This window comes from Sminthopsis crassicaudata, chromosome 4, assembly GCF_048593235.1.
Source record: "Sminthopsis crassicaudata isolate SCR6 chromosome 4, ASM4859323v1, whole genome shotgun sequence".
NCBI lineage: Eukaryota > Metazoa > Chordata > Mammalia > Dasyuromorphia > Dasyuridae > Sminthopsis > Sminthopsis crassicaudata.
The window spans coordinates 307,892,527-307,915,498 of NC_133620.1; the positions used below are offsets into that span (position 1 = coordinate 307,892,527).

Genomic DNA, 22,972 nt, shown 5'->3' on the forward strand with positions numbered 1-22,972 from the left:
TATGTTGGGTACAAAGATGGAAAAAAATATACAGTTAATAATCATTACTGTGAATGTGAATGAGATATACTCACCTATAAAGTAGAAGTGGATAGGAGAATGGATTAAAAACCAGAATCCTACAATATGTTATTTAAAAGAAAAACATTTGAAACAGAGAGGCAAACATAGGGTAAAGATAAGGAACTATTATACTTCAGTTGAAGTTAAAAAAAAAAAGCAGGAGTAGCAATCATGATCTCAGACAAAACAAAAAGAAAAATATATTTAATTAAATATAAGTAGTTGAACTACATTTTGTTAAAAGGTACAATATGACTATTTCTTGTAAATGTACTCCTAGGTCTCTCAACTTCACTTTGTATCAGTTCATGTACCATATCTTTCCAGGTTTTTCTGAAATCATTCTACTTGTCAAATGACATATATTCCCTTCCTTATCCCACATCCCATCCCCTTCATCAAGGCAATTGGGGTTAAGGGACTTGCCCAGAGTCATACAGCTAGTAAGTGTTAAGTGTTTGAGATCAAATTTGAATTCAGGTCCTCCTGACCTCAGGGCCAATCTAACTGCCCCTGCTTATCATTTCTTATACACAACAGTGTTCCATTACAATCATATACCATAACTTGTTTAACCATTCCTTAGTTCATAGGTATCCCCTCAATTTCTAATTCTTGGCCATAACAAAAGAACTACTATAAATATTTTTGAACAAATAGGTTCAGACTTAGTCATGGTATTGCTGAATTAAAGGACATGCACAATTTTATAGCTCTTTGAGAATTGTTTCAAATTAGCATCCATATTTTTCAAGAAAAATTTAAAAGAGTTACAAAGGGAACTAGACAGTTAAATTATACTACTAGGGGATGTCAATTTTCCCCTCTCAGAACTAGACAAATCTAACCAAAAAAAAGAAAACAAAAAAGCTAAAAAGATTAATAGAATTTTTGAAAAATTAGATATGATAGACCTTTAGAGAAAAGTGAATAGAAATATAAAGGAATATATCTTGTTTCTTAGTGGTAGTTGAAAACACACAAAAATTGATCATGTAGTAAGACATAAAAGTCTTGCAACCAAATGCAGAAAGACGGAATATTAAATACATCCTTTTTAGATCAAAACACAATGAAATTATATTCAATATAGGGCTGTGGAAACATAAATTAAAATTTAATCAGAAATGAAATAATATAATCCTAAAGAATGAGTGGATCAAAAAAGAAATCATAGAAACAATAACTTCATTAAAGCGAATGACAAGAAAGAGATGACACAGCAATAACATTCATGGATGTAGTCAAAAGAGTAGTTAGGGGAAATTTTATATCTCTAAATACATATAAATAAAAATGGTGAAATAAAAGATCAGTGATAGATGTGCAACTAAAAAAAAATAGCTCTATCCTGTTTTACTCAAATTTCATGTCCAAACCCAGTCTGGGTAAAATGCTTTGATGCTCTGGAAAATTATTTTTGTACCTCCTAAGCATTATCTCTTGTCCAGCATGACATATATGTCTTATGACTACTTAGACAGTGGAGATGCTCCATGATTCACCCAACCTATGACCTTGCTGTTAACAGGTCATTTTTGATCTTCATTAGCAAGTTTTACCAACCAATGAGATTTTTTATTTTGCCTTGCCTCTTTGGCACATTTTGGGAACAAATCTTATTAAAAAGATACTGAAAGAATGGGAAAGTCAGATCATAAGGAAGATCTGAGGTCCACTTCATTAGAAGGGGCCATGGATCTTTCAATACTGGCTTAGCATTTTGCCTCAGTTTCTTTTATTTTAGGTTGGACAATTTTAATTCCCAAATAATCACTTTTCACATGAATAAATTTAGTCAGATCTAAACAATTAGAAAATATCAATTGTTCATGGATAGGCCAAACTAATGTAATAAAATGACAATTCTATTTAAATTAATTTACTCATGTAAATTATTAGTCAAACTACCAAAAATTATCTTTATAGAACTAGAAAAATGTATGACAAAATTTACCTGCAAGAACAAAAAGTCAAGAATATCAAGGGGATTAAGGAAAACAAATGTGACAAAAGATACCTTAACCATACCAGATCTCAAACAATATTATAAAGTGATAATCCTCAAAACTTTCTGGTACTGACTAAGAAATAGAGTGGTGGATCAGTGGAGTAAATTAGGTATACAAGACACAATTGTAAATTACCATAGGAATCTAATATTTGATAAACCCAAACTCACAAATAATGAGACAAAAACTGCTGACAAAAACTGTTAGGACAATTGGAATACTGTATGGCAGAAACTAGAAAGATCAATTTCTTATATCATATATCAAGATAAGAAAATTAGGAGAATAAGGTGTAATTTATCCATCAGATCTATGGAAAAGGGAAAATTTAGATAGATAGATAGAGTGAGTGAGCATTGCTAGATGTAAAATGGATAATTTTGATTATAGTAAATTAAAAAGATTTTACACAAACAAAACCAAAGCAATCAAGATTAGAAGAAAAACACAAAGTTGGGAAACAATTTTTGTAGCAAGTTTCTTTGATAAAAGCCTTGTTTCTCAAATATGTAGAGAAGTGGGTCAAATTTATAAAAATATAAGTTATTCTTCAACTGATAAATGGTCAAAGGATATATGAACAGGTAGTTTACAGAAGAAAAAAATCAGTTATCTATAATAATATAAAATGCTCTTACTAACTCTTGATTAGAGAAATGAAAATTAAAATAACACTGAGTTACCACCTCAAATCTCTCAGTTTGACTAATATGGCAGAAAAAGAAAATGATAAATGTTGCAGAGGCTGTAGATAAATTGGGACACCAAGAAACTGTTTGATGGAGTTTTGAATTGATCCAACCATTCTGGAAAGCAATTTGGAGCTATTCCCAAAGTGTTATAAAACTGTGAATAACCTTTGATCCAGCAAGCACTACTAAGTTTGTATCCCATAGAGATAAAAATAATAAAGGGAAAAGTATTCATTGGTACAAAATATTTATAGTAGCTTTTTTTTGATGGTAAAGAATTAGAAATTGAGGGAATAACTATCAAATTGTGGTATATGATTATAATGGAATGTTTTTGTGCTATAAGAAATGGTGAACAAGCTGATTAAAAAAAAAACAACCCAAAATCTTACATGAATTGCTGCAAAGTGAAGTGAGAAGGTCCTGAAGAACATTGGGCATAGCATCAGCAATATTGTATGATGATCAACTATGAATAACTTATCTATTCTCAGTAATACAATGATCCAACACCATTTCAAAATATTCAGGATGAAAAATATTTTCCATCTTCAGAGAAAGATCTGATAGAATCCAAATGCATATTGATTCACACTATTTTCCAATTTCATTATATTTTTTTGGTTGTGTGTGTGCTTTTTTGTCTTTTTTGGATCTTTTTCTTCTTTCACAATATCACTAATAGGAAATTAGATTTTGCATGATTACACATGTATAACCTATGTCAAATTTCATACCATCTCAGAGAAGGGGGAAGATAAGAAAGAGAGGCAGAAAATTTGGAAATTCAAAATGAAAAAAAGTTAGAAATTGTCTTTACATAGCACTGGGGAAAAATAAAAATATTTTAAAAAGAAATAATAATTTTAGTAAAGTTGTAATATATAAAATAAAACCCACATAAATCATCAGCTTTTCTTTATATCATCAATAAAGGAGAGGAATTAGAAAAAATATTAATTGCTCATGAGTAAGCTGATCCAAGATCATAAAATGAAAATTCTATCTAAATTAATTTATTCATTGCTATGCCAATCAAAGTGCCAAAAAAAATCACTTTATATAGTTAGAAAAATAATAATAAATATAATCTGGAAAAACAATAGGTTAAGAATATCAGGGAAATCAATGGAAAAAATATGAAAGAACGTGACTTAGCAATAATTGATCTCAAATTGAATTACAAAATGACTTTCATCAAGAAATCTGCTACTAGATAAGTAGTATATTAGTGGAATAGATTTAGATAAATAATGCAATACAGTAAATTATTTTAGTATGATAAACTTAAAGATCTAAATTTCTGGGCAAGAACTCACTATTTGGCAACTGATGGAAAAACTGGAAAGCAGTTTGTCAAGAACTAGTTAATAGTTAATAATTAATAGTCTCAAGCTATATACCAAGATTTGGTCAAAATTGGTAAGTGATTTAGACATAAAAGATGATATTACAAGCAAATTAGTGGAACAAGGAATAGTTTAACTGTCAGATCTTTGAAGAAAGGAAGAATTTATGACCAGATAAGAGATAGAAAACATTACAAGTAACAAAATAGATACTTTTGATTAGACTAAATTTAAAAAATTTTGCACAAACAAAACCAATCCAACCAAGATTACAAGGAAAATGGAAAAGTGAGGGGAAATTTTTTACAGCAAGTTTCTCTGATAAAAAAGCCTCTTTTCTCAAATATATAGAGAATTTTGTTACATTTATAAGAATACATATCATTCCTCAATTGATAAATGCTCAAAGGACATGAACAGGTAGTTTTTAGAAGAAGAAATCAAAGCTATTTATAGTTAATAAAAATGCTTTTTATCACTATTGATTAGAAAAATCCTAATTAAAACAACTCTGAGATATCACCTCATATTTATCAGATTGGCTAATATGACAAAAGAGAAATGACAAATGCTGGAGGGGATTTGAAAAAATTGGGAGTTATGAACTGATCCAACCATTTTAAAAAGCAACTTGAAACTATTACCAAAGAAACTGTGCATATACTTTTGACTAGTACTAGGTCTATATTACAAAACTGATTTTTAAAAAGAAGGCTCTAAATGTTCAAACATTTTTATAGTAGTTTTTTGTAGTAACAAACAAATTAAAGAGATGCTCATTAATTGGACAATGGCTAAAAAAAGTAGTAGTATATGATTGTGATGGCATACTATTATATAAGAAATGATTAGTAGGGTGATTTCAGAAAAACCTGAAAAGATTTACATGAACTGATGTAAAATGAAGTAAACAGGACCATGAGAACATTGAACACAGTAACAACAATTATTTTATGGTGATCCACTGTGAATGACTTAGCTGTTCTCATCAACACAATGATCCAAGACAATTCCAAAGAATTTGTGATGAAAATTTCTATTCAGCTCCAGAGAAAGAATTGATGACTCTGAATGCAATTCAAATAATATTTCTTCTTTCTTTCTTTTATTTTTTTCTTTGTGTTTTTTCACAACATGGCTAATATGAACATATATTATGCATGACTACATAGGCACCTTTATCAAACTGCCTTGTAAATGAGGGGAAAGAAGAAAGAGGGGGTCAAAGAATTTGCAACTCAAAATTTAAAAAAATAATGCTTAAAAATTTCACATGTAATGAAAAAATCAAATATTTAAAAAATAATAAAAAAGAAAGATACAGTGTATTGGACTAGGAATAGTAAATTTGTACCTTTGTTATGTTTGGAACACATTTGGAGAATTTAAAAATTCTGGGCACTATATCCTAGGATGGACATTGATAAACTGAAGTGTCCAGAGAGGACAATTAAGATGGTGAAACCTACTCTATGAGGATGTTTAGTTTGAAGAATAGAAGGCTTGTGGGGAATATGATAGATATTTCTGCAGTATTTGAAGTTTAGTCTTGTTTGGTCCTTTAAGGGAGGACTAGGAACAATGGGTAAAAGTTGCAAAGAAAAGACTTTATGTCAGAAAAAACCCACCACAAATCTTAACAATAAGAACTATAAAAAGGGAAATGTGCTACTTGAAAAATATTCTCAATATGTCATTAGACAAAAGCCAGATGACCAGTAAATATATTCCATTTCATGTTCAGACATTGGTTAAACTAATGGCTTCTGAGGTCCTTTCTAATACTTAAGGTTACAATAGTTTATATGTATAATATAAAAATACAATATCAACACGCCAAAATAATATAAGAAAAATCAAACTTATAAAGAAAAAAGTACCTGACATTCTAGTATTTCCATCAGGATATACAGTAGTTTTCAAACCCATAATTTTGTAATAGGGTATGGATGATTAAATCTCCATAAGGAAAAAGGTAGGAAAAAAGCACAGTCTAAATAATTTTTCTTTATTCTACCTTTCAACCAGGAAAGAGATAGGATGTGATTGGGACAGATTCAAATCTATAGCTATCCAGTAGTGAAGAGACAATAGGGAAGATTGAATATTAATAAATTACTCCACAGTAATATTGTTAAATAGCAATTTTTTCATTATTGTAACACCTTACATATCTTTGAAGCATTTTGTCAAACTTAAATTCAGATTTTTGAATGAAGGTCTTCTTACTAGAATCTAGTATTCTTTCTTCAACTACTTCAAAAGACCAAAATTAGAGGAAGTTACAATTTTAAGTTGTTAGATTATAGAAACAGATTTGTATAGTTAGAAGGAAATTTTTATATTATTCAGTTCAACTCATTTTGTGGATGAAGAAACTGTGTCTTAAATAGACCAAGTGATTTCTCATCATCATAGAATTCAAGCTATAAGGAACCTTAGCAGCCATCTAGTTCAAACCATTCACTGAAGGAATTCTCACTAAAGTTTTCCTGAACATGTGTTATTCGACCTCTGCTTAAAGACCTCCAAAGAATGTGAAGCCCTTTCCACTTTTGTCAGCTCTTATTGTTATTAAGTTTTATCTGATATTGAACCTAAATGTAATTTTTGCGATGTCTACCCAGTGCTTCTGGTTCTACCTTCCCGGGGCCAAAACAAGCTTCCAAACAGTTGAAGATAGCAATCATGTTCTCCCTGAGTTATTTTCTTCAGGCTAAACATTTCCAGTTAACTTCACAGCATTTACCACTATAGTTACCTTCCTTTGGATACTCTTTGGTTTATTAGTATCCTTAAATGTTGGTGACCAATGCTTCAGATGAATTCTGATGAGGGCAGAGAACCTCCTTTCTTGGAAGTTATATCTTTCTTAATACAGCCCAAGAACATATTAACTTTTTTTTGGCTGTAAGCATCACATTGAGAATGCAATCCATTAAAATTTCTCAAATATTTTTTTTTAGAACACTGTTTACCACTGCCTCTTCATTTTATAATTCTGAAGGTTTTTTTTTGATTAAGTAATATCTTTACATCTATTGCTATTATATTTTATTATATTCAGCCTAGTAACACTACAGCATATGATGATCCTACTTCTGTCAGATCAAGTCCATCAGCAAATTTGATGACCATACCAACTATGACTTTAACTAGGCTATTGATAAAAATATTAAACATCACAGGAACAAGCACAGATCCATGGAGTATTCCACTAGACTTCTTGCAATAATGACAATAAACATTAACAACTTCTTTGCATCTAGCATCCAACTAGTGCTCAACTTATCTAATATTATCACTGCCTAATCCATATCTTTCCATCTTCTTCATAGAAATAGGATAAAGACATGCTTTCAAAAGTTTTATTAAAATATAGTTAAACAATATAAACTATATACAATACCACTGTCATTTATTAGTTTACTAATTTTGTCAAAAAAAAGGAAATGAGGGAAATCTGGCATGACCTCTTTTGGAAGTCATGTTGACCTTTTATATAATCAGTGTTTCTCTTTCTATTTTCCCTTTCAACTATCTATTTAATGACCTATTCTGGAATTTTCCAAAGAATTGAAGTTAAGCAGACTCAGTTCTCTTTCCTTTTAAGAAAATCAGGACATTTCCCCTTCTCTCTCATGCATCTCTCCCATTTTCAATCTTTCAATCGAATTTAGTATGGTATTCCATTAAATGTCAACTTAGGTATGTTGTAGTGTTGAAAAATTCTGAACTTCTTTTGTGGGGCATCTGATAGCAAGAATATCTTTGTTAGTATCTTAGCAATCATATCTGCCAGTTCTTTCAGGACCAGAAAATGTAGTTCACCTGGGCCAGGAGACTTGATTTCATCAAAGGAAGTTAGGTGCTCTCTTGCTTTCTCTTTACTTATCTTGGATATCAACTCCCTGTTAGTCTTGTTTGTTCTGTCATTTCCAGGGTAAATGTGCTTCTCCTTTGCTTAGAAAACAGAAACAAAATCAAAATTAAGCTGTTCTTTTTTTTTTTTCTCTGCTGTCAGTTATTATTGTCCAAAGTGTTGCAAGGTCCTTTTTCACCTTCCTTCCCCCACCCCCAAATATGGCAAAAATAAACAAACAAAACACCCTTTTGTTTGTCCTTAGTCTCTCTTGCTTGTCTGTGGTATAGCATTCCTTACACAATGTTTTTGGAACTATGCCATACTCATCATATTCATCTTCTGGTATTTGGTCTTGTTTCCAACTTCTGTATATTTCCTTTTTAAAATTTAAGTTGGTACATCCACATTGGTTTCTTTAGACAATTCCCATTTTATTTCTTCACTGGAAATTTCGTTTTTTTGTCTTCAAAATTTCTTTCTTGAGTATCTCCTATCTCTCTTGACATGTTTTATTATATGAAATCTCATATATCATTTCTATTAATTCTTTAGACATCTGTTTTCCCCAAATTTAGTGTCAGATAATGCTCAGATTAATTCTCTATCACTATCAGGAAGGAGGTCTCTTTCTCTTATAGTCAAATTTCCATTCCAGTAACTAGTTCCTTTCTATTTTAGTAAGAATTATATCAAAAATAAATTTCCCATTTTGCTTCTTCCACCTTTTGAAAGATGAAATTATCAGAATGATAGGTCAAGAAGTTATTACCTTCTCTACTATTGGTAGAGTTATAACAAATATCTATATAATCAGAGCTCTCTATCACTACTATATCATGTTTTTGTGTCATTGTGATTTCTTTCTTACCCTCCCTCTTTCTCTTTAGGTAATCTGTAGTATATTCCAACAGCAAAATCACTGTTTCTCTCTCTGTAATTTATAATCCAAGTAATGTTCATCACATTTCCCCCTTTTTGTTCCTAAATTCACCAAGACACAATCTAGTTTTGATAAAGTAGAAATTAGAATCTATGCATCCTGGTTCCAAATCTAGTACTCTTTCCAATTTAACATAAATGCCTACAAAAGGATGTCATTTTAGTAATAGATATTTATTAAGCACCTACTTTACAAAAAGTGCTAGAAATACAAAGATAAAAAACATAACCATCTTTTCCTTGCAGAAGTTTGCATCATATAACAGGTGAAGAAAGAAATGAATAAGCACTAAGTTGAAGTAAATGAGATGTATGGTAGAGGCAGATTGGCATGGGGTATAGATTAGGAAATCTTCAAGGTTGAGCTTGAAAGTTGAGGATTTTGAAAGGGAGAAAGTAGTACATTCCAGACATGGAGGACAATTTGTGCACATGCACAGAAGTGAAAGGTAGATGGTCTAACATTCCATGAAAAGTGAGATTAGTCCAGGTTGGCTAAATTGGTTAGATCATGAGAAGGCAAATGGTGTGAAATAAAGTTAGAAAGTTGTATGTTGGAGACAAATTGAAGAGATCCTTTTAAATGGCCAAGGAGTCATCTACGGTTGGTTTTAGAACATCAGAGTGATGTGGTCAGATTATTTTGTTCACTGTGTAGAACACGAATTTGAGACTGGAAGGGTTGCAATGAGGTAGTTTAATTAGGTTATCATAATAATCCAGATAACACATGACAAAAATGAAGAATTGAAAGTTCTTGCTAACTCATTGAATTTTGGGATGAAGGAAAGACAGAAAAGAGCTAATGATAACTCCAAAGTCTCAAAGCTGGTTGATTTGAGAGAGTATCTAAAATAATCAAGGTAGGAAGGAACAAATATTTTTAAGCACCTGTGATGTACCAAGCATTGTGCTAAGTGCTTTATAAATATTATCTTTAATTTTTTAAAGTTCATTTAGGAACATTTGATTTACAAAAATACTATTTACACATTACTTTTTGTAAACACATTTTAAAAAAAATACTCCCTTTGTTCACCAGTGGTCATTTCTCACTTCAATCAATCAATAAAAATTAATTAAGTATCTACTATATGCCAGATACTATGCTAAGTGTCTTTACTACCAAAGGGAAGAAATTCTGTTAAACTTTTTTTTGGAGTACACATTGCCCTTTGCAATTCATATTCCTTATTCCATAATAAATAATCAAAGGATCACATACCTAATTAAAAAGGGATAACTAAGATATGGTCTTAAAAATGTAGGTACACATTGATTAGGGGAACAGCTGAACAAATTATGACATAAGAATATAAAGCAATATTATTGCACCATACAAAAACGACAATAAATATGAAGAATTCAGAGAAATTTAGGAAGACTTATAGTGACTGATGCAAAGTCATTTTAACTAAAAGAAAAATATACATTATGAACATTTTAACATAAAAAGTAATATTTTATGACATGAGACCTCAGGTCAATGCAACAAACATTTCTGAGCCCAATCTGGAATCAGATTGTGACACACACCTTCCCTCTTCTTGGTAGAGAAGTAATCAACTATAAAAAAGCACTGAATTCCCACAATTTCCTTTCAAAAAATCTTAGAAGCACAAATTATATAGAGGTAGGTAATTATAAATTAATCAGCTAAATTAACAAGTCTAGCCTCATCCAGTTTAAATCTATCAGTCCAATTCTATTGGATAAACATGCATTAAGTACCTATCATATATATACAGAGAACATGGCTTTACTTTTTAGTTTTCTGCTTTACCTTCAAACTTTTAAAATTTCTAATAATTGAGGAAATGAAACCTTTCTGGTTGTTATTGGGAATAGCCTCTACTGAATTTCTTTATGTTCTAATACCCCAAGTCCATTGCTCTAATGCAATATCCCATGGCCGGAAATCTCTTGATTTCCCTTTATAATCTTTTGACCTAAGTCTGCTTCCATTAGCTGCAGCTGCTCTCTGATCTGATAATCAAGAGATTTTGATGTTCATTGAACTTTTCCTTCAGTTCTTACACTCTTAAGTTCTGACACTATCCAATTTTTCCTTTCATACTTCCTCTTCCCTCATCTTTAAAAATAAGCCTTCTATTAAGTTTCACCATATGGGTATTTGCTTTCAAAGCTACTGAATCTTTGAGATCATAAATCAATCTACTTATCTAAGTTAGTTCTTGTTTTGCCAAAAATTTTCCTGTGGATTCTTTCTTATTTCTCTAATCTTTCTTCAATATTTTTCTGGTTCACTATTACGTCATGTTTTCAGGACTAGTTCCTCTTCATCTTACTTCCTAGCATGAACATAGGCTACTTCAGCATTTCTCTCCATATATTATTAAAAAAAAAAACAACAACAACCCTCATACTCCCCCAAAAACCAAAACCGTAAAAGTTTTGTAACAGTCAGGATACTCACTTGGAAGCCTGAATCCACTCTTCATAGAGTTCAAAGGTCATGAGAGGTTCTGGTAATTCTCTGAGATAAGACTTTAGAGCTCCTGGACAAGAACAAATTATTTACCAATAGCAATTATGACTGGACAGAGAAAGGCACTTGAAAAGTGGCCTTATATATAAATCTAGAAATTGGCTCTCAGAAGGCTTGGATTAAGAGACTGAGTATAGTACTTGGGCATTACACTGTAATTACGCTACATGTAATTAAGATGCCTGCTGCTTCTCTTTCACAATTACTTTTAGGCAAGGCATTCTGAACAAAATAAAGAATTGATGTTTTGGTTTTTTTGTTTTGTCTTGATCCTTTTTTGTGGTATGTCTTGGAATGGGGTATACTGCCCTTAGACATCTCAAGGCATGATGGGAATTCATTAGTTTTAGTGCCCCAGACACAACTCAGCCACATGACAACCAGGTAACTCCACTACCTGCAATGGCATGAGGGTCAGCTGAGTATTCCTGCACATCCAGTACACAGCAGTCCAGAGCAGCTTTCAGCTTTTTCAGTTTGGAAGCAGAGGGAGCCACTCTAAAAAGACCCTGCCAGAAAGACAGAAAAAAAAAAGTTTTAATAGGAAAAGTTCAGGCAGATCAGAAAGTAAAAGAAAAATCACACCACAGATATTCTTAGACTTCTTTTCATGCAAAGATTATATTAAAGAAAAATAGTATTCTGGAAGTTTGACAAGTTGGAAAGTAAAGGGTAAGTTATAGTGACTGTCAGACAAACTTTGTACACTCAGAATGGTTAAAGACAAATGATGATTTGGGGAAGATAAACCTCTTTGAACCTAGGATATCTAAATCTATATCCTATAACTATAAAATTTACTGACACCCTTTGATCTTAGAGTATAAGGTAGAGAACATTCAATAGACCTATAGAATGGAAAAGAGAATTAGAAGGGAGCTGACGAGCTGAAGGAGTGGAGGGAAAATCAAGCAGAGAATTGGAAAGAAGCCTTCAAAACAACTTAGGAACTAGGAAGAAGGCTCATTAAGTATCTTTTAGATAGCATTTCACTCTTTCTCCCCTTTCAATCTGTAATGAAAGGAACCATCTTGGAAAGAGAGAGTTACATCTTCTTTGTTTAACTCATGGAAGAATCAGTCATATATCCTGAGGATTACTCAAAATGCAATGATCTCTCTGTTTTCCTTGACTTCTCTTCTGTGTAACACTGTTCACAAGCTCCCCTTCTTAAAATTATCTCCTTCTTTAGCTTCCAAACACTATATGAGCCTGCTTCTTAATGCATCTCTACAATTGTACCTTCTTTGCCTTCTTCAAATGTTCATCTACGACCATCTGTCTCCTAAAATGTGTATTACTCAAGGTCTAATCCTTGGCCTTCTAATATTTTCTATTTATACTATGTCCTACATATATTATGTTCTGTAAAAATTAAACTTGCTCTCAGGGAACAGAACTAGGGGCAAGTGTTGGAAACTACAGAGGCAACTTTAAGTTTGATGGGAAAAAGTTCTTAATAATTAGAACTACCGAGAAGAGAAATACATTGGTTTGTGATAATTAGTATTCTGTCACTTAAAGTCTTTAAACAAAAGTTTATAGACCATTTTCCAGTGTTATTGTTGAGGTGATTTCTGTTCATTTATGAGTTTGATTAAATGACTTCTGAGGTTCCTTACAATTCTGAGATTCTATAATTTCGAGTTTGGCATGCTACTGGACCATTTAGGAAGAAGTTGATGCAGGACAGGAGTTCAGGAGAAAGATTAAAACAGGGTATAGATTTAAAAGTCATCTGTATGATGATGGTGAAACAGGTCAGGGAAGCAGATTAGAGAGAGAAGCTAAGAAAAAAGAAAAAAGGGACCCAATACAACTTGTGGAAAATGGATGATGATCAAGCATCATGGACACCAAGGTATAATAGTTATGCTGGAGGTGAAGATGGCCAATTCAATTAAACTCACAAACCTTTATTGAGTTCTTATTATATGTTAGGTTCTGGAGACAGACAAAATAAAAATGAAACCTTTTCTCCCATTTGCTGGGCCAACATAGAAATATTCACAAAGGCCAAAAGAAGCCGAGGACTGAGAATAGGTCACTGGGTTTAGTGGTAAAGGGGTAACATTGGAAGTAGTAGTATTAGAAGATAGATTGAAAGAGACTGAGAAGTAAGTGAAAATTGAGATTGTGAAATCATGATTTCTTTTCTACATTTGGCTATAAAAGAGAGAAGTAGGAATTTAGACTATGAGAATATAAAAAATAAGTGAAAGTTTGTTAAGGGGCATATTTGTAGGCAGAAGAAATAAATTTAACAGTTAAATAGAGTCACATGAGGAAGAATATAGATTAGACATTTTCTCTGATACCCATGATTTCTCAAACTTCTTCAAAATAGAAATTGTATGTCAAAACCAAAGCAATTTCTACTGACTACATCCAGAATCTGAAACGTTAAATATAACTAAAAAAAATTCTAAGAGATGGTGCTTACTGACTCTAGGGTCACTTAACACTTGTGCCCCATTTCCCTTGCTACCATCAACTAGGCTGACTCAAGGATATAACAATATTTATATGTAACAAAAACCACCCCTATAAATTCCTTTCTCTTTTCAGTGCTTTGGAGATCCCAGCTCCAGGCTACACTTTGGGCTGCAACAACTATCTTGGCCTCAGTCATTTAGAAAAAAACACCTGCTAAAGGCCACAACCCCATAGCACTAGCATCCTAAAGCTCTCAATTGTCAATGTTGGGGGGAAATAGCATTATAGAGCTCTGAAACGGCTTCCAGACCAGAGACCTAAGGAAAAAAAAGGAATGGGACAGGTCACCAGTATGTGTGTTGTGTGTGTGTGTGTGTGTGTATGTGTGTGTGTGTGTGTGTTTGAAGGAAAGAGTAGAGCACTGAAGTGGGGCCAAATATGACTACTCACTTGAAGCAGAGACCTAGATTGTTGAAAGTTGAATGTACACATTTTGTGATACAGCTGCTAAGGAAACCACAATCAGAAAGGAGGGAGCTAGAAAGTGAATGATAGGGAAAATAAGAGGACCAAAAAAGACTGAAATTACCAGATTTTAGGTAGAAGAAAATTCAGGTATTGACTATAAACAGATAAAATCAACAGGAAAAATAATAACACCAGAAAGAAAAATGACCTCCAAATCTAGTAAATGAGTTTAGGAAATTATGGATAAATATAGATAAAAATTCTCCAATATTTTTATATGATAGAGGACACTATGGAATGTGAAGAGCAAATGAAACCACAGCAGATTGTTCTCAAATAGTTCAAAAGAGAAATGAGAAGTATCAGAATATAATTTGTTCTGAATAGTAAAAAAAAAATGGGCAGACTAGAAAAACTTATAATCTCTGATGGCAAGTCTCATCAAAGAAACAAAAGAGAGAACAATATTTTGGAAAGGCAAATACTCAGAAATGAAGTAAAATCTAGAAGAGAAGCAAAATAAAAAAAAAAACATTTTAAAACATCCTCACCATACAAGCAAACATACTGGTCTTGAATATAGAATAAGGTACCACAATGCAGGAAATAATTTAAGAGGACTCCTCAGAACTTCTGAACATAGAAAATGAAATTTCAATAGAAAGAATTTACAGAACAATTCTAAAAAACAAAACAAAACAAACCAATCTCCTTTCTCCCCCCTCAAAAAAAAAAAAAAAAAAAACCCGAAGGCTACAAACTTCAAGATACAGAGTGGTTAGATTTAAAAATTCAATTCACAAAAACCATGTTTTTGCAAATGATCGGAGCAAAGATCTTCAAATACAAAGAAAAGGTCCTTTGAACAATACAAGAATGTTCTGCACTTGATAGAAAACATGGAGAAGAATGGAGTAATGGATTCTAAAGTGTAATAGAATCCAAGTTCCAGCACAGGATGAGCTACCTGCATAACTGCTTAGCCAAACAGGAAAAAAAATAGACAATCAACAATAAAGAAGAATTTGCAACATTTTTGAAAGAAAATCAGAACTGAATAGGTTATTTGCTTCTTAAATATCCCAAACAACAGAAATGCAGGAGAAATAAGTAAGTGTATTAGGTGAGGATATCAATAGCAACAGTGACAACAGTGAGACAAATATGATACTTCTTTATAAATATACACCAGGAGAGAGGTAGAAATCTGTTAGAGGTAATGGTGATTGAGGGAAGGGACAGAACCTGGTGATATCTTACCTACAAGTGAATGTCTGTGTGTGCATGTGTAATATGCTCTCTAAAATGTAATGTTCTCTGTTTTGGTTTCCTTGGGGGCTGTGGGAGCAGCCTTCCTTTCAGTTCAGTAATCACAAGTGCAGCCAAGGGTTAAAGTCCAGGGCATCAATAATCTTTTATTATCCTTTTCAAAGTCTTATTCACTTGAGGTTTGGCTAGTTTTCTGGGGGGCCTTCCAGAGTCTTGGCTTCAGTGGAGAAGCAAAGAAGGAGAGCCCGCCACCAAGGTGATGTGAGATGCGATGAATCTGTCTGAGTCCAAGGGTTTGTGCTCCAGCCTTCAGCCTCCAGCCTTCTGTCTGCTTGTCTCCGAATCTCTCAATCTCCCTGGCTGAGGCTTCTAGTTTATATGCTACACACTGAGTACAAACCAATCATTATATTACTAGGAAACCATTATTTGTTGTAGGATTAAATCAATGCTAAACTAGATTTAACTATTGTCTCCTCAATTCCACTTTGTACCTTGTTTCTGGTCCATAACATCTATTTATAGGATTAAATGAATCATACTGAATCATGCTAAATTAGATAACTTTTATCTCTATCAATTCCACTGACTTAGTACCTTGTAAGAATCCTTTGTTTCCAGTTCAGAGTTCTGGCCCACAACATGTTGTGTGAGTGTATAACAACATGAGAGGGTAGATGAAAAGGAGGGAAAAAAACAGGGGAACAAAGTATAGTGTGTGATATACTGGGGTCAAATGAAGGGCTAACAATGATTGGAGGATAGTCTCATGGTCTCAGAAAGAGAAGACTATCTATGTAAGGGAAGTAGAGGAGAAGAAGAAGGAAAGGTTTGAACAGGGGAAAATGAAAGAGGCCTTAATTTGGTGATGGAAGGGGTTTCTACTATTTAATTCTCCTTTGGGTAAGGAGAGAAAGTCTATGAAGGGATATAAGGACCTATTCTGAGTGTGGCCTAAGGGATTTGTTTTCTACTTGTTTTCTACTAGGAAGGGAGAGTTGGGATTTCAGAGGGCCTCTGGCTTCCAAAGGAGTAGAAAAACATAGACACAGAGAGAGATTTCAAAATAAAGGGGGAAAAATGCAATAATGGGTGGTGATAGATCAATGGTGGACTACATGATCAGGCATATGGTGAGGGAAGGGCCAACCATGAGACAGTGTCATCTGACATCTATAATTATTGGCATTGTTCTATGAGGCACAATCAAAAAGAGGAATCCATGGAAAGCTCTATAAGGAGTACCTTGGGAGCTTTAATGGAATGAAGAAAATACAGAAAAGAGAGATACCAGATAATTAGAGAATGAAGTAACCAGAAAGATAGGATGTTTCATGAAGAATGAGAAAATCATTTTTGAAAAGGGGTGACCAAAAAAAAGCAATTTAATACACCAATGAATAGGACAAACTAAAGGGAAGGAGGGGAAGAAAGAATCTACTTGACTAACAGAAGGAGATAGGGAGGAAATATATAATCAAATAAAAGTAGGAGAGAAAAAGGAACTAATAAAAAAATCAATAAAGAAAAAAGCAAAACAAAAGAGAAAGGATCAATGGTAAAGGAAAGAAAGCCAGTGGGAACAGGGTTACTTTAAAAATTAAAATAACTGAAGGAATATAATACTATATTTGTAGAAGAGGAAAAAAATCTTAACTTGAAAAAAATCAGATACAAATGAAGAAAAATATACATCTAGCATAATTTTAAATGTGAATGGATTATATACCAATAAAATGAAAAAAAGTGATTGATTAGATATAAAAAATAAAACCCCACAATCTGCTGTTTTCAAGAAATATTTTTTAAAAAAAGATAAAAACAAACTGAAGCAAAAATTATTACTCATTAAATTAATCTAAAAGAAAAGGAATTATCATCATACTATGAAATAAATCAAAAATAACTCTTCAAAAATATGCCTTAACATCCAAATTCATAAAGTAAATAATATCTGAGTTTCAAGAAGATCGATTGCTCTGTCTGTCTATCTATCTATCTATCTACCAATCATAATACAATAATGACAGGAGACTTCAATATCCCTCTTTAAGTTTTAGATCTATCTAGCAGAGAAACAAAAATATGGAATTAAAAAGTGCTGGAAAATAATTAATGGTTTCTTCTAAATGGGACAGCAAAAGAATATACATATTTCTCTATGCTACAAAAAACGTTTACTAAAACAAACCACATACTAGAGCAAAGAAATATTGTAAATAAGTGCAAAAGGCAGAAATAGTCAATACATCCAATACATACAGACCACAAAGGAATAAAAATAGAAATTGGTTCAGGGACCACACACAAAAAAAGATACATAATAAAGATGTAACAATAAAATCTTAAATAATAAGTAAGTCAAAGAACAAATCATAGAAACAATGTCTATATAAAAATGATAATTATAAAACAATATTAAAAATTTCTGAGATACAGCTAAAACTGTCTAAAACAGAGCAAAAACATGTCCTCACAACAATAAATATACAAATAAATAAATAAATAAAATAAACAAAATATAAAAAGGGTATTAACCAAATGTACATTTTTTAAATACTAGAAAATCAACAAATAAAATTGAATTAAGTAAAAAATTTAGAAGGGAAATACATTTTATTTTATTTTATTTTTTATTAATTTTTATAATTATAACATTTTCTTTGACAATATATATATATGCATAGGTAATTTTTTTTTTTTTTTTTACAACATTATCCCTTGTACTCCCTTCTGTTCTGAGTTTTTTCCCCTCCTTCCCTCCACCCCCTCCCCTAGATGGCAGGCATTCCCATACATATTAAATATCTTATAGTATATCCTAGGTACAATATATATGTGCAGAACCGAATTTTGTTGTTGTTGTTGTTGCAAAGGAAGGATTGTATTCAGAAAGTAAAAATAATCTGGGAAGAGAAACAAAACAAAACAAAACAAAAACAATGCTCACAGTGTACACTCATTAGGGAAATACATTTTAAAGAAAACAACTTCATGGAAATAATAGATAAAACTAAAGGAGGGTTTTTTGAAAAAAATTAATGGAATTAACAGCTAATCTGATTTAAAAAGAAAGCAAAAAATCAAATGAAGAAAAAAATAAAAACAAGGTAAATTCAGAGCAAAACCAGAAGAAAAAAAAAAAAAAGAATGATGAAAACATCTACATAACTACATGTTAACAAAATGGAAAACACAAATGAAATAGAGAAAAATCTTAAAAAAAATAAAGTGCCCAAACTATTATTAGAAGGCCAGATAGAATTTTTTTTTTTTAATAATTTGATCTCAGAAAAGGAAATAGATCTAGTTGTAAAGGAGCTACCAAAAGAAAAATCTCCCAGTCAGAAAGATTCACAAAAGCTCCTCATTTTTAAAGAATAATTAGTACGCCCTATTTAAAAACTCTTTAAAAATTCAGAAAAAAAAATCACTCTACCAGAATACTTTTATGAGAAAAATATAGTCCAAATCCTAAAAAGATAAAACACAGAAAGAAAATTATAGGCCAAAATTAATAATGAACAGTTACTCAAATATTTTCAACAAAATCCTATCAAACAAACTACAATGATTTATTCATGGAATTATTCATTATGATCAAGGGGGATTCATACCAGGGAATCCAAGAATGAGTTCACATGAGGAAAACAATTAACTTAATTGTATTAAAAATCAAAACATCCAAAGCCACATGATTATCTCAACAGATGTAGAAAAAGCCTTTTACAATATACTGTACTTTTTATGCTATAAATAAAAAAACAAAAAACAAAAAAAACCTTCAAATTATTGGCAGGTAAGGATTTTTCTTTAACAATAATAAAAATATTTAAAATAAAAATCAAACATCTCATGCAATGGGAATACAACAGAACTTTTCCCAATAATTATGGAAATAAAACAAAGATGCCAACTCTCCCCCCCATTATTATTTTGTATGACTCTGAATATCCTGACAATAGCAATAAGAGAAAAAAAAGGAAATAAAGGGATAGAGAGGCAAAGAGAAGATAAAACTATCCTTGTTTTTTTGACTATTTGACATCCTATTTAGAAAACCCTAAGAAATCAGCAAAGATGAGAAAACAACTTCAGTAAAGTTTCAAATTACAAAATGAATCTTAAAAAACCAGCAGCATTTTTATATAATGATAAAAAATACAAGAAACAAAAATTGAAAGGGAAATCCTATTTCAGATAACTCCAAAATATCTGGTAAACAACAGTCCAAAGAGCATAAAAGATTTTCTAAAAAATTCAACTAAAAAGCCTTTCTTAAATAAATAAAAGCTTAAAAAGCTGAAGGAATATTCAGGGTGATGGCTGCCTTCAACAATATAAAGAAAAATAACCATCCACTCAAATTAATTTATATTTTAAATGCTATAACAATTAAATTACATATGGGACACTTTATATAACTTGATAAAACAATAGCAAAATTCATTTGGAAAAACAAGATTTAAAATATAAAGGGAAATCATGAAAAGAAGAATGAAGAGGGGATAATATTTTTAGATCTCAAACTATCTTATGAAACAATAGTCAAAAACCACTGGTATTGGTTAAAGAATAAAGGAATAGATAAACAGAACAGTTTAAATAAGAAAGATTCAAAAGCAACAAAACTCAGTTTTAGCATTTGCTAAAATAGAAAATAAAAAGAAAAACCTGGGGAGAAATTCCCTGTTTGATAAAAACTGCTGGGATAAATGGCAAAAATTAGGTATAGACCAAAATCTTACACCATACTCCACAAGACATTCTAAATGGATATGCAAATTTAATATTAAAGACCATACTTTAAAAAAATTAGAAGAGAAATATTTCATACACTTCTCATGGCTATGGGTAGGAGGTTTAACCAAATAAGAGGTATCTATCTTACAAAAGATAAGAAAGATAACTTTGGTTGCTTGAAACTTAAATGCTTTTGCACTGAGCTAACAAGATCAAATTGGGGGAAATTTTTCAAATTTCTTTGAGGAGAATTTGGGATCCAAGATATACAAATAATTAATAAATAAGATGACTATTAAATCATTTCCCAATAGATAAATGAGCAAAGGATATAGACAAATAGATTGTAAACAACAATAATAATTCTCCAAAGAATTGTAAAGTATTAATGGTCACGGAAAAAAAATCATCTAAATCAATAATGATAAGAGAAAATCAAATTCACTTTGCATCCCACAAAAATGAAAAAAAAAAAAAAAGGTTAATAGTCGATGTTGGATGGGTTGTGAAAAGATAGGCACAAGTACATCATTGGTAGAGCTGTGAATGTCACAACCAGATTGGAAAGCAATTTGAATTTATGCAAAACAAAGTGATTAAAATATCCATATACTTTGAACCAGAAATTCCTATTCCTGGATTTATATCCAAAAGAAACTACTTGATAAGAAAAAAGTCACCATATACTCCAAAATATTTATGGCTTTTGATAAAAGCTAAGAATTAGAAGCAGATTAGATACCCATCAATTGGGAAATAAACAAATTAAACATGAATTTAAGGGAATTATATTCTTCTGTGAGAAATGATGTATGTGATGATTATAGAGACACATAAAAGGATCTATATGAACTGATGCAGAATGAAGTAAAAACAACATATACTGTATTTATAATAATGTAAATGGAAAGAATGACACATCAAAATCATATGTAAATTTAACAAAAGTTTAAAGATAAAAAAGGCCTCTATTCAAAAAATATGAGAAGATATCTCTTCATGGAAATAGGAGATCCACAAGTATTATACATTGCAAACTAGATTAAAAATAGCAAGTTTTATCAGTGGAACAAATTAGGTATATAACATATAGATGTCAATGAGCCTAGTAGCCTGGTGGTTGATAAATCCTATGATTTCTGCTACTGGAGTAAAACTGACTACTTGGCAAAAACTATTAGGAAGACTACAAAGCATTCTAGTAGTATTCTAAATATTTATCCAACATCTTAGATTATATTGCTAAAATAAGTCAAAATGGATATATTAGATCTTATTGCATGTTATAAAGGGTAACATAAATAAATAAAAAGAACAGAAAGGAAATTACCTCTAAGATTAATAGATAAGGTTAGAATACATGATTAAACAAGGGATAAAGAAGATCATAGAAGGCAAAATGTATAATTTTGATTACATAAACTTAAAAAGTTTTTTACACAAACAAAAACAATGCTATTAAAATTAGAAGAGAAACATGTAAATGAGGGGGAAATTTTTTTTATCATGTTTCTCTCATAAAGATCTCATTAATAAGATATATAAAGATCTGATTTAAATTTGGAAAAATGAGCCATTTGTTAGCTGACAAGTGGTCAAAGAATAGGTAGTTTTCAGAGAAAGAAATATAAGCAATTAATAGCCATATAGTGATCTAAATCACTAATAATTAGAAAAATGCATATTACTGAAATTCTATCTTACTCAATAAGTTGGCAAAACTGGCCAAAAATTATAAATACTGAAAAGGCTATAGGAAAATATGTATATTAATGCATTATAGGTGGAACCATGAACTGATCTTGCCATTCCAGCAAACAATTTGGAACTATGCCTCAAGATTACTAAACTGTGGATATCCTTTGACCATTACATTATCCCAAAGTGATTTTAAAAAATTTGAAAATGACCGATATAAATAAAAAAGACCAAGAACAATTATAATATAACTTTTTGTTGTGGCAAAGAATTAGAAACTGGAAGTGGGTGAGATGCCTATCAATTAGGGAATGGCTAAAGAAGTTAAGGTTTAAGGATATGATGTTTTACTATTTTACTATAAAAAATGATGAAAGTGATGGTTTTGGAGAAGCCTGGGAGGACTTACACGAATTGCTGCAGAGTGAAGTGACTAGAACCTAGAAAATAATGTGTACCCTAACAACAACAAAGATAAACTTTGAAAGATTTAAGAACTTTGACAGAATGACCAACCATGATTCCAGAGGACTCAAGATAAAACATGCTACCCACCTGACACAGAGATGTATTAAGATTGAAGACAGAAACCTTTTCTTTGAACATGGCCATTGGGGAATTTTTTTTTAATTAGACATTTGTTTGTACAGATTTTTCTTTCTTTCTAACTAATGGAAGGGGGAACTAGAAGTGAGATAAGTTGAATTTTCACTGCAAAAAAATTTTTTTAAAAGATAAATTAAAAGAAAGGCAAGGGAAAACAGCAAGTAGGGAGGGTTTGGGCTGAGAAAGTGGAGATGAATTATGGGGGAAGAGTATTTTTTTCCTTGGCATATAGCAACTTTGACTCACTGTATAGGGGATGGAAGGGATGAGAAATAATCTGTATTCCCATTCCAAATATTTAGAAGATAACTTCGGGTGATAGA

General features: G+C 31.5%; 1 protein-coding gene across 5 annotated transcripts in view; it reads right to left on the reverse strand.

Annotated features, from left to right (window-relative positions):
• Window positions 1-22,972, reverse strand: part of ARHGAP44 (Rho GTPase activating protein 44) — a 175,502-nt gene that overhangs the window by 61,344 nt on the left and 91,186 nt on the right. For all 5 annotated transcript variants that reach the window (XM_074312027.1, XM_074312026.1, XM_074312029.1 and 2 more), the window contains exons 11-12: window positions 11,827-11,938; window positions 11,358-11,439 (exon numbers count right to left, since the gene is read on the reverse strand). In XM_074312027.1, the coding sequence (XP_074168128.1) occupies window positions 11,358-11,439; window positions 11,827-11,938 (194 nt within the window). The remainder of the gene's footprint in view (window positions 1-11,357; window positions 11,440-11,826; window positions 11,939-22,972) is intronic.